The 15,486-nt window shown below is 40.8% G+C and overlaps 1 protein-coding gene across 3 annotated transcripts in view; it reads right to left on the bottom strand.

The window, feature by feature from the left end:
* mark4b (MAP/microtubule affinity-regulating kinase 4b) overlaps positions 1-15,486 on the bottom strand; it is a 61,375-nt gene that overhangs the window by 17,130 nt on the left and 28,759 nt on the right. For all 3 annotated transcript variants that reach the window (XM_004569615.4, XM_004569617.6, XM_004569614.6), the window contains exons 4-8: positions 3,286-3,334; positions 3,136-3,201; positions 1,120-1,190; positions 822-878; positions 363-599 (exon numbers count right to left, since the gene is read on the bottom strand). In XM_004569615.4, coding sequence (XP_004569672.1) covers positions 363-599; positions 822-878; positions 1,120-1,190; positions 3,136-3,201; positions 3,286-3,334 — 480 coding nt within the window. The remainder of the gene's footprint in view (positions 1-362; positions 600-821; positions 879-1,119; positions 1,191-3,135; positions 3,202-3,285; positions 3,335-15,486) is intronic.

Here is a 15,486-nt window from a genome sequence, read left to right as displayed (position 1 = left end):
AAATGGAAGTTTATTGTTTTTCAGAATTGTACATTATGTGATCCTGCAGCTGTAAATGGGCTAAATGTAGAGAGAACTGAGATTAAGAGCTATTTATAATGACTTCAGACAAATTAAAACTAGTTAACATTGTAAATGTAAACTACAAGGTTAGTTTTTGCGAAACTGTTTAAATTTCTCCTATAATCTGGGCTTCAGAGGCACGTGACTGTATCTAAATTAATGCACAAAAACATCTCCGTGATGGATTATTCTCAAAAAATAAAAAATAAATGAAAAAAAATCAAACAGATAAGGCTGTAAGCTCTGAGCCACCTCAAATGACATTTCAATCTGAAAAACCCTGGCCTGATGTCACCCACCTTTAGGTTCTGTCCGTCAAAGGGCAGGGACCCGCTGACAAGCGTGTACAGAATTACCCCCAGGCTCCAGATGTCCACCTCTGGACCGTCATACTTCTTCCCCTGGAAGAGCTCCGGGGCAGCATAGGGCGGGGAGCCACAGAACGTGTCCAGTTTATTACCCGTCATGAACTCGTTACTGAAGCCAAAGTCGGCTATTTTAATGTTGGAGTCGGCGTCTAGAAGCAAGTTCTCCGCCTGCAGCAAACATGGTAGACAACAGAAAACTCTGAATACAGACAAGGTTCATAAACTCAAGAATAACTGACTATTATTTTGAATCTATAACACACTTTGGGCCTAAATTAAGCTTTGTAGCTTTGAAAATGTTACAGGTAATTCAGTAAATTCTGTAAATAATTTACACTTATCTAAAAGGAGGAATTTTTAATATCTTGTGCCAAGATTCTGGGTAATCACCTTCAAGTCTCTGTGAACAATGTTCTTCTGATGACAGTAGTGCACCGCTGAAACAATCTAAGGAGACAGAAATACAAAATGAGCTCATACAAGAGAACATAACTGAACCTAATGTTGTCCTTCAAATGAATGGCTCCTATACTACAAGCTCAATTCAAAGATGCCAATGCCCGCTTTCTAAACTAAATTCATAAATAAATTGATAAATCCTTTAAAACTGAAAGACTAGCTGTGCATCAGGTTTAGGCTGTGACACACTCAGACATACAGTTGAGGCCAGCTGTGGAGTTTCACTGACCTGTCTGAACTTGGCTCTGGCCTCTTTCTCCTTCATCCTGCCATGAGCCACGAGGTAGTCGAACACTTCCCCTGAAAAAACACAAAAACATTGAAAACTTCCTGTATTTAAAGTGGGCGTGGAAGTCACCAGTCGGACTGTTAAATTGTTGGGCGATCGTGGCTCAAGAGTTGGGAGTTCAGCTTGTAATCGGAAGGTTGCCGGTTCGAGCCCCGGCTTGGACAGTCTCGGTCGTTGTGTCTTTGGGCAAGACTCTTACTGGTGGTGGTCAGAGGGCCTGGTGGCGCCAGTGGGGTCCTTAGGGACTAGTAAAGCGCTATACAAATACAGGCCATTTATTGTTCTTATTTAATGAACCACCCATTAACAAAGACTAAGAATGATTTAAAAAAAAAAATTAGCAGTACTTAAATAATTCTCAGTTTTTTCAACACTCAATCTACTATCATTAGACTGCATTAAAATTTGAGGATTGTAGTGAGTGGGTTTACAAATGTGCCAAACAACATTTGGTTCAAAATCAGAAGGAGACAAAAATCTCTTTAGCGTTGCATCAGGAGGGGAAAAGATTTGTAAAATTTGTCAAATCATATGTGCCGTTTCCTGCTGTAGTGACTCCTTGAGAATAAGGGACCAAAAGCAGCATCAGTGCATTTAAAACATCACAGAAGTTATTAATTCGACTTATTAAATTCAGCAATTTTCACAGATTGCGGATCCATCCAGAGAGCCCTTTGGCAGCCCGGCTTTGGACCCTGGGCCATCTCGTGTTTTAGAGCATTTATGGCCATCGCGGCCTTGCCGTATTGGTCCATTTGATCGACCTTTGTTGTTATTATTTATTTTATTTTATTTTCAGTTGTTACAGACGGGACAGACATGACTGAGGGATAGGAAAGGGAGAAAGAAAAAGACAAGAAAACAAGCAAAAAAAACAAAAAACAGAGCAACATACTAAGCACAACACCATCGCATTAATCTAGCTAAGTGTAAACAGCAGTAAATACTAAATATTGAATGTTGTTGTGCAGCACGCAGGACCGACAGCGCACAATGTGCTTTGAAGTAGCAGTCAAGAAAGGTGTAGTTTATGTCTATGAACAGTGAACACCCGTGTGCACACCTGTGTGGATCAGCGCGCTTGTATTCAAAAGGTTTCCCCATGTAATGATCTGCTAGAGGGTGTAGAGAGCCATAGCCCTGTCCCCCAGGGCATGAAGCAGGCATGGAGGAGATCCAGGCTCCAGACATCCAGAGGCCCCAGAGTGCGAGAGCCCAAGGAGGACCACCGGAGGGGCAACCGTGCCACCCTCCTGGGAAGAGCTGAGGAGAGCCCCAGACGAGGGGTCACCCAGTAGCCACGGAGCAGAAACCAGAGGGGGCTGCACCGGCGTGCCCGCCGGCTCTGCCGGCAGCCTGCTGTGCCAGAGTGAACCGAGCCGCAGGCCTAGAGGCCGGAGGCCCGAGGGCCCCCTTTGCCTCGGAAGAGGCCTGACCGAGCAACAGGCGCCATAATATAAGCAAAGTAATTGGACACACTATATTCGGGAAACAAAGTATGAAATCATTTTGTTTACCCGTCCTCCCTCTAAACATTTAATTTGTTAAACAATGAAGCAGGCTGAGCTGATCTGAGCTGCATGTCTGCTGGTGAGCTGATGTCTCCTTATTAGGCATTGTAAGTAAGAGATCACACAACATACAGAGAGAGCAGGGAAGAGAGATTAAGGGATCACGAAGACAGAAGAAAAAAAAAATAAAGACGCTGCAAAAATAGATTAGTGCCTGGGAAACTGCTGAACAATGGCTGAGTGCAAGATGAATAGAGGAACAGCTCCGAAAAAGACGGAGGAGAAAACATTAAAGTAGTGAAGCAAGACCTCACTAATGCAAATGGAGTAAATACTCTAAGTTAATTATCTCTTTGGTTGGACTGTACAGTTCAGAAGTAATGAAGCTAATTGGCACAAATCTATACTTGGCAATGCAGATGAGGGAGGTGATGGTGTCACTCACCTCCGCTAGCGTACTCCATAATCAGGTAAAGTGTCTTCTCGGTCTCAATCACCTCAAATAACTGGACTGTAATACACAGAGAAAGATTTCAGCGCAAAGGCCATCGTGGAAACATACATATAGAACAAAAAGTTGTGTGAGTTGACTCACCTATGTTTGGATGGTTCAGAGTTTTCATGATGCGTACCTCTCGAAACACCTGAACAGGAGAGGAAGAAAAAGAAATCTCAAATGGATACATGATGCAAACGTATGTAAAGGATGAAGGTCATTTAAACTGCTGCTTTTGGTCAATCGTGCCGTGAAAATAACACCAAAGTAGGAGCCGTTTATTTGTGGAAGAACACAAAATCAAAAAATGCTTTTATTAATTTTAAATGAACCGTTTAACCTGTCATAGGGACAACACACACTTAATGAGGATACAGAGGAAACTGCCAGAATCGCAGCTATTTTTAATCTGGCTATTTATAGATTTCACAATAATAAACTTATAAAAGAAGACACAGCAATTAAAACTACATCAAACTTGATGAATTTAATCTACATCTGAATCTCTTTCAAAGTACTACTTTTATTTTGTTTGTAGCTGAGGTCAGGTCAAGAAAAGGGCAGGAATTCAGGTATATCCATCATTACTCTAATTTATTCTCCAAATGAACAGTTAGTTCATACAGTTCACAGCTGGTGTATATACTGCTCCCATCATTCATCTTATCCCTCCTCACCCACACCCACACACACAGACGCTCATCTTTCTGACCACTAGTGCTCGGGGTCACCCAAGGGAGCGTCCCACTGATGCTAGGCTGACAATAAGGCCTCCTCTCCAGGGTGGCTTTCCCTGAGGACCCTCCCTACCCCCCTCCCAATCCATCACTGAGCTCCAGACTGCTGCCTCATCCTGCCACTCTTATGCAATCACCCTCTCTCTCTCTCTCGTTTTCCTTCCATCTCATTAAAGTAATGCATTTGACTGGGAACACCATTTAAAAGATTACAGAGAGAATGTGCCAGGACTCACAGTGAGACATCCCAATGGCGAGTCATAAATTTTTTTTTAAAAACACTCATTTCACCACAGAAATGAGTCAACATCAGAGAAAACTTCAAACAAACCACCTGCACACTGAACAAATGCAATTAACTCCATTCATCAGTCATCAGTTAAGTTTCATTTTGTTATTCGTGACAAAATGAGAGATTCTAACTATGAAGGGGGAATGGGGCTTCACTGACAGGAGTGTTTCAGCGAAGCTAAGAAAACATGCTAAACTAAACAGAGGTATAGAAACATATATATTACTGTTTGTGTCATTTTCCCTATTCAGAGCGCTGCCGCAAACCTGCCTCATTAACAATTCTTTGAGAAAATATTACACATGAGTGAAAAAAGTGAAAGCATGGGAAAAGAACAAAAGACAGAGAGCAAAGCCAGTGAAAAGAACCGGAATACAAAAACAGGAATGCTCCGATGCCTTCATTCTGGTCGCAGAACCTCAGCTGCCCTGGGAAACGCGCTCCTCCCTTATCTCGCCCTCTCACTCTCTGACTTTTCATCGAACAGAAAACCCAACGCCACTCATGTTTTCACGTCAGCTTCAGGCTTATAATTCCATTTTGAATCTCAGCATCTTTTCATCTAACAATACATAATTAAACGAAGGATATTTTAGATGGCATACCGGCTATTTTCTGCAAGTATGAATACACGTATAATTTGACATTTTGTACTGCTTTCTCCACCGTTCCGTCATATTACACACTAAACAATGGGTTTCTACACATAAATCTTTAACAGACATTTGCTTACTTACAAGAATTAAAAAAACAACAACACATTTCTCAATTTAAAACCATTACTTATGCAGTAATCCTGGGATTAGTCTGTGTACATTTATCTACATACGCTGCAGATTCACAGAAATTCAATTTTACAGCAGGCTGGTTTACTGCTAAAAACAAATCATCGAGAGTCTCAAGTATTTAGCCCGTGGTCGGGGTTGTCCCCTTTAGAGGTGGTCCTGAGGGTCATCGACCCATTATCGATCATCCGAGTCTTCACATGAGCCGAGGTGTTAAGCTCTCAAGACTACTTGACCTGGTAGACTGAGAGGTTACACAGACATGCATCCCAGGAATTTGCTTTTTCACATTGCGATAAAAAACGTTCCCCGACGACATTACAGTCACCTGAGGCAGCAGTGCTTTACGTGCCTGTACCTGTGTCGGAGAGATTCCTCGTAGCCAGTGGACCCAGAAGAAAATAAACACTTTGGTTTGCCTACATAAGAAGACGTCCACTCACAGACTGATTCGCATTAGAGCAGCCAACACAGAAGCTTCCTGTTTGTTGTCGACTGGTCAAAAGTGTGACAAAGAGCTAACAGCCAAGATGCAAGAAGTGTTAAACTAATTTAAGAGTTTACGCTTTGACACACAGGAAGAACTGGATATGAATGTCAAACATGCAATGACAGTAAACAGAGTTGAAAACAACAGGAAAAGGAGACATAAAACAGAAAGCATTAATATGAATAAAAAGCAATAAAACACCTAACAACACTAAATCATAAACACATCTGAAATTTCACTTTTTTTGAGTTTTGGATCCTCGGTCACACAGAATAAGTCACCTTAAGATAAAACCAAGGCTGTGACACTAACTGATTGGAAAAGAAACATGACAGACTAATCAATTGATAATGAAGTGCAACTGTTAACAGATTTGCATTAATGATTCGAAGAAACATCTCTCAGATGTGAACGTGTGTGGCAAAGAGCCACGCTGTGTAGGAGACGCATTCACACATAAGAACCACAGAGGATGTTCTCTAATGTGTTATTAACACGAGTTTCTCTTCTTCTGTTAGATATTTTATCTATCCTGTGCTCCTAAAATGGGAAGCTGCATTGTCATAAACACAGACACAGTGAGTCCAGTGGGAGTGTGTGTAATTGAATTAGGTGCACCGTGCATCAGCTGTTCATCTGAGCTTTAAGAAGTATTATCAGTTAAGCCTGTCCTCCCTCACCGGCACACTCATTCACCTCTCTCCTTCTCCTCCATACTCAACTAACCCTCGCTCTCCCACATTTTCTCTCCTTTTTCTTGCCTGCTCGGTCTTCCAAGTGAGAAATCAATCTGTGAGCGCTGCTTGCTGAGATGTTGCATATTTAAAGATGTGAATGACATCTGGGAATTGTTTCCAAAATGGGGGTATGTGTGAAAGGAGACTTTAGCAGCTGGCCAGGAAATTGCTGAGTCACCAGTATTGATCCATTTAATCCTCAGCTGTGCTGCTGTAGAGGCAATAATGAAGATTCTTATTGCACTTTAGGTCCATTTTGAAGATTACTAAGAATTAGCGTAATGTTATAATGGTTTTTTTGGATTGTGATTAAATGCATAATTAATTTCAATATTTGTGTGCCTTCTTAAATTCATACTCCATTTAATCACTTCCTGGGTCTCTCTCACGGTGATGGCTCCGCGTCACAGTTGCCATGCAAACCCAGGTAATAATCCCTGGATCTCCTGCTGCCCAGGGGATTGTGGGAAGTCATGAAATGCCAAACACATGCGAAGACACAGACCCACAGCTACTGCCATATGGTCCTTTTATAGCAAAATATTGATTTTGGGTCTAAACTTTTCAGGTTTAGAAAGCGAATTGTTCGCCAAATGCAAATATTTACACAGGAAATTAATCTGCATTCTGAATGCAGCCTTCACATTCCCTGCCTTCTCCTTGTGTTTTTTTCTAAGCAGCTTTATTTTCTTCTTAAATGCATTTCTGCATTTTTTGTCACCCTTTATTTCTCTCTCCTTGCCAGGACACAGAATTCAGTGTTGCTTTTCTGAGGATTTACACTAAGCAACTTAATGACCCACTGCTACAGATTTTTACTCTTTCTCATAATGTGAGGAGTACTGCACACTTTTGATTAATGTGTCTGGTCTGCCAAGTCTATTAGCCTTTGACCAGTTCATCCATGCTGGGTGTCTGTTTTCTCCCCCTAACCATCCGGACAAGTATGCTCTCACAAACACACACAGAGTTAGCGAAGGAGCAGAAAGAAAGCAAACAAGCTGAAATAGAGAAATGAGGTATTGATAACTGGCCCCTTCAAATATCCACCGCAGGGTGTACAGTTTAACACACTAAAGAACTCAGACCATGAAACACACTTCCTCTCGTCAGCTGAAGCCAATCACAAGACCAGAGAATCTGAGGGGAAAAAAGGGAAGAGAGTGAAAGACAAAGAGCAGCAGAATGATGGTGACGAATAAACTCTCCACTCCCACGTCAGAGTACTTGCTGTGAATAACCCTCTATCTGTGAGTGTGTGAACACTCTGAATGAGAGAGCCCCGCTCCTGAGCCCATGAAACATGGACGTCAGTCTGTTGTTGGGAACTATTCGCTCTAAAACTTAGCACGATGCATCGTCTGTGTGTTTATGTGCGTTCTGTCGTGTCCCTGTATATTAACTGTAAAGCTTTACGTAACCCACAGTTCAGCTCAAATTGGCATGTTTACATCGTATTATTTTATACTGAAATCCATTACCGTGAGCTGTCCGCGTGAAATAAACACATTCAAAAACTGCATTTGTGTCACGCCCACAGGCTTTTAGGCACCAGCCCTCTTCAAACAAAAACACACAATTAATGCCATTTTGCCCTTCAGCACGGCACAGTTCGATCAAAGGCGGTCCATGTGCACAAAACACTACAGATCATTTGGTGTTCCTGATGTGTTAGCAACAGTTTGTTGAGATACTGTTGCTGCTGATGTATTAAAAAGACACTTTAGCCTTGTAGCTTAAGGGGAACTTCTTTCTCTCATGTCCAGCTTCATATTTGTATTTTCTGATTGCACTGAAGAAGCTTTGCATGATTCACAGTTCAAAATAATCATTGTTCATCTTGTACTGGATCTTGGTGCAGCTCCTCAGTTCAGAACAAGGTGTTTTAGTTTCTTCCCCTTTAAGGCCAAGCTCTTGTAACCACTTTAATTTCTGATTAGCTGCCCCTCGTTTACAAAATGTTTGGTCATTGTACGAGATGAAGTTGGGTTTTTTGCTTTAAAGGCTGAGGTAACAGCTGATGTGTGTGGACTCCAAGTGTTTTCTCTTTCAGATGAAGAAATAATAATAATAATAATAATAATAATAATAATAGCAGCAGCATCATTTCAGATCTGGATAACTAAACATGTCTATAAACAATCTCAACTTTGGACCTGATAAAGTGATTTGCTAGAGATATTTTAAATCAAGTTTGTCCAGGCAAACATCTGAGAAAAAGCCTGAAGCTAATGAAGCACTTCAGCATGCGTGGCTGCTTGTGTAGCACGGTTTAAAGCAAACACAGTCTAATAAGCTCCACTGCTAAAGGGTTTTGCTTCTTTTGCTCATTGCCAGGGAAAATTTGCATACATGTTTGACCTTGCGTATCATTGATCCTGAAGGAAAAGCTCCCACTAAACTCCTGCTAAATGAGCACCTCCCAGTCCCCCCATTCACTGAATGCACAGCAGTAATAGGAGCTCTCAGGGCTGTTGATAAGAGAAGATGAATCATTAATGAAGAGACGCTGGAGTTAAATTCTGGCCTTTTACTGCTTGGTGTTTGACCCAGATCACAGGAATCCTGGCTCAGCTCTAATAAAAACAGAGACATATAGTTTTATAGAGGTTGTCTAAACCAGACACAGTAAGCGGAGGGAGAGCACTTGTGAGAAAACCTTCTGCTTTTGGTCTGCCCGCCCTCTTGTGCCTTTATTGTCTAATTATTCCCATCACAGACCGGCACAATAACAACAATGCATACAGCAGCAACAATATGATTATGCGCAGACACCCACACAGGAACAATATGCAGCGTAGCAATCCAGATAATGGCATTACACATGCATACAAAGGCAGAGCCGAGAGTGTTTTGGACAGTGGCTTTATCTGCTTGTTATAACCCATGTAGTCTTATACAAACACCGTCTGTTGTCTTCAGTTGCGCTCTGTATCTTGTCTCTCTTAGGGTCCCTGCTCCTGCTCCAGTGCCCCAAAGCCACCCCCACCTCCCCATCCCTACATGACGGCCTCTTTTGTTTGCCTGTCTGGAATTTAGCTCCTGGCTGAAGGGGCCTGGGCAAGGGACAAAACATACTTCACAGCATTAGATAGTGGCTCAAACAGTTATTTTACTTTTTGCACACTCACAAAGTTGAGCGGCTGCCCACAAAATTCTCCTGTTCTTAAAGTAACACCAATCTTTTTTGTGGGGCCCTGCATAGTCTGGGTGATTATCCAACGACACACACCACAGGGGAAACAAGGACAATGACATTTGTTCCTGTATGTTGCTATTAGAACTCAAAGATATGAACACAAACACAAGACTGTTTGGAGTCCACAGCCAAAAACTCACAAGGAGATTCATCTAAAAATCATTGGAAGACCTTCTTCTTTTCCTGCCAATGTGCAGTTTTAAATGTCAGTAAATGTTCTGCTACACTCAGTCTGGCATCATGATTTCCACCTCATTATATGATCTCTTCTAAGACCATAAACACCTAAAACTTTGAACTAACATAAACTGTTTACAGAGGGTGCAGCTTTGTAATTTGGAAAAGCTCTGCAGAGAAGCAACACTGGCAGAGATCTGCAATCTGCTGAAGGCCACAGCCTGCGGGTACAACAACAGAAGATAATACCTGGATTTATAATATTAACAATAACCACACACTTTATTTATACAGCACTTTTCTTAAAGTTACAAAATGCTCCACAGAGAGTAACTGAAAATAAATAACATCTACAACAGTAAGAAGACGCCCTGAGATATAACGGTCTAGGACGCAGTGCTTAAATGTTTTTTGTCTAACTGCACATTAATATATCAATGCCACTTCAGGTAGTTGGACAGATATGCATCTGATTTTGATGAAATCTGAAGCTGTTGCTTTAATCCTTTTATTTATCACGCCTGCATCAGTCATGTGGTTGATCTGTTGTGTGTCAGCTGCAAGTGAAGGTGGAAATTTGGCAGTTCTCTAGAAGCAGGATACGCTTTTTAAAGTCTCATAACATGACAGTGCCTGTGTCCCTGTAGCTTTAAACAAGTGTACTGTAGACTACAGATGGCAAAGAGTACAGCTGTGATTACAGTAGAGCTACTACTGCAACACACCGCCCGGGGAGAAAGGCAGGAAAAGTGGGACGCAGTGTTACAGTAAAGAGAACAAAATAAAGAGATGACGAAGAGGAGAAAAAAGAGAAAGTGGAGCAGCGGGGAGAAGAGAGAGGTAAGTGAGGCATAAAGCTACAGTTGACAAAACATAGATTGAGGCACCGCAGCGTGAGCTGCTAGGAAGACCGAGATGAAGCGAAGAGCTTTCGTGGAGAGAATTAAAGCGTTGGAAGAAGCCCGTGCGTGTTTCTATTTCAACTCGACTGTGAAGACGACAACTTTTGAATATTAATTCTGTCAAAATTAAAATGCAAATTGTGTGCTTTTCCACTAGGTACACTAAAGCGACTCAATCAATCTTCCATGGAAGACAAAAGACTGATTAATATTGACAAATATTCTTCACTCTGAGCTACGGCTTTACTTCTTATTTTCCTTTAAAGGATGACATATTGGTGAAGGTTCTGACATTTTCTAGTTTCACAAGGACATTCGCCAAACTTAAACCATGTCAACTGATGAACCACATTATTTAGCTAGTAAAATGTATTTTTATCCACAAAAATAATGAAAAACATTATTTACAGTGTTCCCATGTGTCACTCCATGGAAAATCAATCAGGCCCTCCCAACTTGACCTCTTCAGAATCAGTAAAACCACTTCAAGTTAGATTCTAAGGCCAAAATCATAACCAACTCTGAACATCAATATCATGAACATAGGGGAGACCGGGGATAGTTGTAACATTTTTGACATTTCTGTCTGTAAATTGAAGCTCTTTTAAGGTAGTGGATTCAAAATGTAATGCAAAGTATTTACATGTCTCTGCTATTAAATAGTGCAGCTATTTTCTCTGCAGCACAATTACCCATTGCATGGTATGGCCTCAAACACAAAGAGTGAAATGTTACAATTAACCCCATAGTCTGGGTTAGTTGTAACATATCCTGGGGTGAAATGTAACACAATGAAATAAGGGTACTAACAAAACATTAACATGTAATCTTTGTTTATTCAACACATGAATGCACTTAGAGCCATTTATGTAGCTGTGTGTGTGTGTGTGACAGAATGCAGAAATCCAGCTTTTGAACATATTCCAACCCCCCAAAAAGACAAATTATGGAATTTTCTGCAACTGAATATTTCATTAATTTTGGTTGGTCTTCCTTGAGTTTGGCCTCATTGGCTCATTGGGCATTATAACCTACAACTCTTGCACCAATTTTGAACATAACAATGAAGCTGAAAAAAATGTAGTTGTTCACCAGCATCGCAATTCCATTACTTTTTATCATGGCTTACCTTGGTGTGGTTTGCAAAGTGCTTCAGAAAGATGAGGAAATCTGTTTCTTGCACCCATCCTGATTTATTTCCACTACCAGTACTTCCTACTGGTCCATCTCTGACACAGTGGTCAGCATAATGTATGTGTGGGAACGAAAAAACAGTGGAGGAATTGTGTTGCCAATGGAATTAACCGCATATACAAGAGCGACCAGTGAACCTCTCTCTGCTGATGTCATTGCCCCAACTTGTTTAATATAAGTTAAAGTAATATTGTGGTAAGTTGTAACATCTGCATTATTGTTACAACTAACCCAGACTGTTGCTGTTACAACTGACCCAGACTCCTATAGCCATGAACTAGCTAACATTACAGCCAACGGCTAAAACACTAACACTAAAGACCTACACAGAATATATCCCCATAGACATACAAATAACATAATTTAAGTTTGATGAGTTTAACTGCAAAGCAGATAATGCTATTACAAATTGAAATAAAGTAGAAAAAATTACTTTTTGGTATACAAATTACTTTTTTTCATGTTAAATTGTCTGTGTTTGACAAAATGTGCTGATTTTTCACATGTGATAGCAGAACTGAGTTAGGCATGCACAGGATGAGTCACATCATTTGAAACTTAGCCCTGATTGGAGAAATTGGAAGTGTTACAACTGACCCACGTTACAACTATCCCCGGTCTCCCCTACTATAGTTTCGATTTAATGCACCAATTCAGTGACGTAGAGTAACAGAAACCCCGGCACCCTGAATGTTTGATCTGTCTTCATTGGTAAAAACGCCTAAAGAGCCTACCACCAGATGTGATAACTGGCTGATCAAAACAAGTTACAGCACATAAAAGGCCTTTTTTAAACCAACATTTTAATACCTGTGGATATTTGATGTCTTTAGGAATAGGGCTGCCACAAACGATTATTTTGATAGTCGACTAGTCACCGATTATTTTTGCGATTAGTCGACTAATCAGATCATCATCCATTGGACATACAGCGTACAGCTTATTGCACCAGCAGCATCTGGTCTATATAACTATCATTAGCTTACAGCTTGAAGTGTTTGTGCTAACTAAAAATAAAGACAAGATGGTAGTTTATTAATTTTTATTGAAATTTGCAGATTGTTTCGGTGAAGTTTAATAAACTCCTTGCTTTCTAAAATATAACAGGACACCGGAGTATATTCTCCAGCGTCTCACACTTCTGATAATCAGCTGTCTGCTTGACAGTTTTAGCTGTGCAAAAACTATAACTTTAATCTCAGCCAAACCGATTTACTCAGGAACAAATAAAATACTAAAGAAAGCCAAACTAACATTTTTAAGTTATCTAAGTGACTTATATATATGTTTAACCTGACTAGCGAAAGACGGCGGTGGGTTTGAAAACGATTTGCCGGGAGTCCGGTGTTCTCACGGCTCTAGTTAGCCTTGCCCCCGCCTAGCTAACAAGCTAGTGGGTAACAGACGTCTCCGAAAACGTCGGAGCGCTTTTGAAAATATGTGGTGTCCTGATAAACTGAGCAGATATTTGAGGTTTACACAGCTACATTCTCGCCTGAAAATATGTTAAACGTTTATTTTGTGACCCAGAAAGAATAATAAGAGTAAAGTTAAAACTAACTAGCTGCCGCCATTGTCGACAGCTGCGCTATGAATTCTGGGACACAGCTTCTTCTTCTTCGGGGTTTAACGGCAGCTGGCATCCTTGTACATGCAGTGCTGCCATCTTCTGTTTCAGTCCGTTATTACACTCTTAAATCCTACTACTCATTCCTGCGTCCTTTGTGATCTTACAAAGCTTCAAACGATGCGTCGACTATTAAATTAGTCGTCGACGATTTTAATAGTCGACATAATCGTGACTAGTCGACTAATCGTGGCAGCCCTATTTAGGAAGTTATGAGGGGTCAAGAATGTTGAAAAGTACCAAAGGTTCTTCCCCTATGGTTATTAAGACCTGTAAATGTTAACAGTAAAATTTTATATTTGCTAACAACACAACTGTCCAACCCAAACAAAGTTCGACTTATTACTAATTTATCATAAGCTGGAGCTTTATATTATATAAACATAACATTGAAATTGATTTATAATGAAATTCAACACTTTTTCAGCACACACAGAAATTGATAACTGGAGAAAGAGACGGGCAGTGAGTGAGTGAGGGGGAACGTGGCAGACAGACAGAGAAAGAGATTGAGAGATATCGTGACAGTGTCACCTGGCAGCATGCATATTGTCCTACACCGGCTACAATAATGCTGACAGGACAGGACGTAACGGGCAGCCCCTGCCCCGATACAGCTGCGCTATGCAGCACTACACCACAACCAGGCTGCAGAATACACACACACACACACACACACACACACACACACACACACACACCTTATAAAACCAGGATCTGAGATTCAACACTTGAAGAGCAGATAAATGGTGTGATTAAGTCGGCGTATCACCACCGGAACCGAAGGCAATTTCTGTTCTATGAAAGCCCGGCCATTCTCATGACTGCTGTTCAGCAAAACCACTGTCTGTGTTCCCAGCAGACACACACAATCCACAAATTCATCCCCCAGATTCACACACAGTCTTTTTCGCTGCATTGAGGAATTATTTGCAGCCCCTGAAAAAAAGGTTTTTGTCAGAGGCAAAAGGAAAGCCACCAGCAGTCTAATAAAGTTATTTATCTTTCACCAAATACTAATGTACATTTTTGAAAAACAAAAAAGAAAAGACACCAATTTTTGTTAATAAATTGGTGAATTTTACAGAGTAATTGCCTTTAATTACTGATAGGAGGACTTGGATTGGGATACCAACTAACTTATGTTTTCATTTTGTTGACAAGTGGAGAAGCAGCGTCATCAATCAGTCATCCTGGCCAGAATCTAGGCCAAGTGGACCAATAGTCACGGACAACCATACGTCACCAATAACACAACTTTGTGTTATCAGTTGAGCCAAACCTAGCCTGGACTAGTTACCTAACCAGCTGAGAATTCATCAATAGGCCAGTTTGTATGTGTGTATGTGGTGCAGTATTGATCCAGATGAGGTGAGAGAGTGTGCTTTTTGTTGTGCACGATAAAGTAAAGTCATAATTGAACAAGGACAAAGGTTGGTCAGCAGGGTTGAGGCTATACAAAGAAATCCCTTGTTAAACTCTGGGAACGGTTCTTACAGCTGTGAGTCCATCACACAAATACACAAGGTTAAACCTGCAAATGACAAAATGAACAGCCAGAAAAACCTGCTGCCAATCTGGGGAATAAAAGCTTGTGGTACAGCTCTGCTTCTTTAGTCTATTAAAACGATTTCCTACTTCAGATGTCTGAAGGTGAAGAAATAAGTAGCACATTTCTTTAACCAACTAACATTTCCAGAACAGAGCAAACAAAAACTAGCAGCACGTTTTATAACCCATAGTATTTTTTTTATAGTACTCATTGTATTTTTTAAATTACAAACGTTTAATTAAGCAATTTTTAGACATTAAATGGTGAAGCTGCATGTGAGACCAGACAGTCAACTGTCTTTAGCCTGCCAGCTTCATACTACTAAGTCCATGTGATGTCTGATTGATTGTCTGGTGAATTCACAGCCAGTGGTCCTAAAATAACCAACACCTAAATCAAACTGTTTCCATTAGTGAGAAAAGATCTGATGTTAACTATCTGCTGGCTAAATGTGGGAAAGCAAAGCTGATTCAGCTGCCACTGTCTGGAGTTCACATGTGAAAACCGCATATTAGTACTACATGCAACCGATAACCGAACCAATGTCTAAACCACAGTCTAGCTTTGACATTAGCATAGGCAGTAAAAAATATGGACGCAGCCTCTGG

This window comes from Maylandia zebra, linkage group LG14 (assembly GCF_041146795.1).
Source record: "Maylandia zebra isolate NMK-2024a linkage group LG14, Mzebra_GT3a, whole genome shotgun sequence".
Lineage (NCBI taxonomy): Eukaryota > Metazoa > Chordata > Actinopteri > Cichliformes > Cichlidae > Maylandia > Maylandia zebra.
The sequence above is the reverse complement of the archived record's forward strand: the minus strand, read 5'-3'. Positions and strand labels throughout refer to the sequence as shown.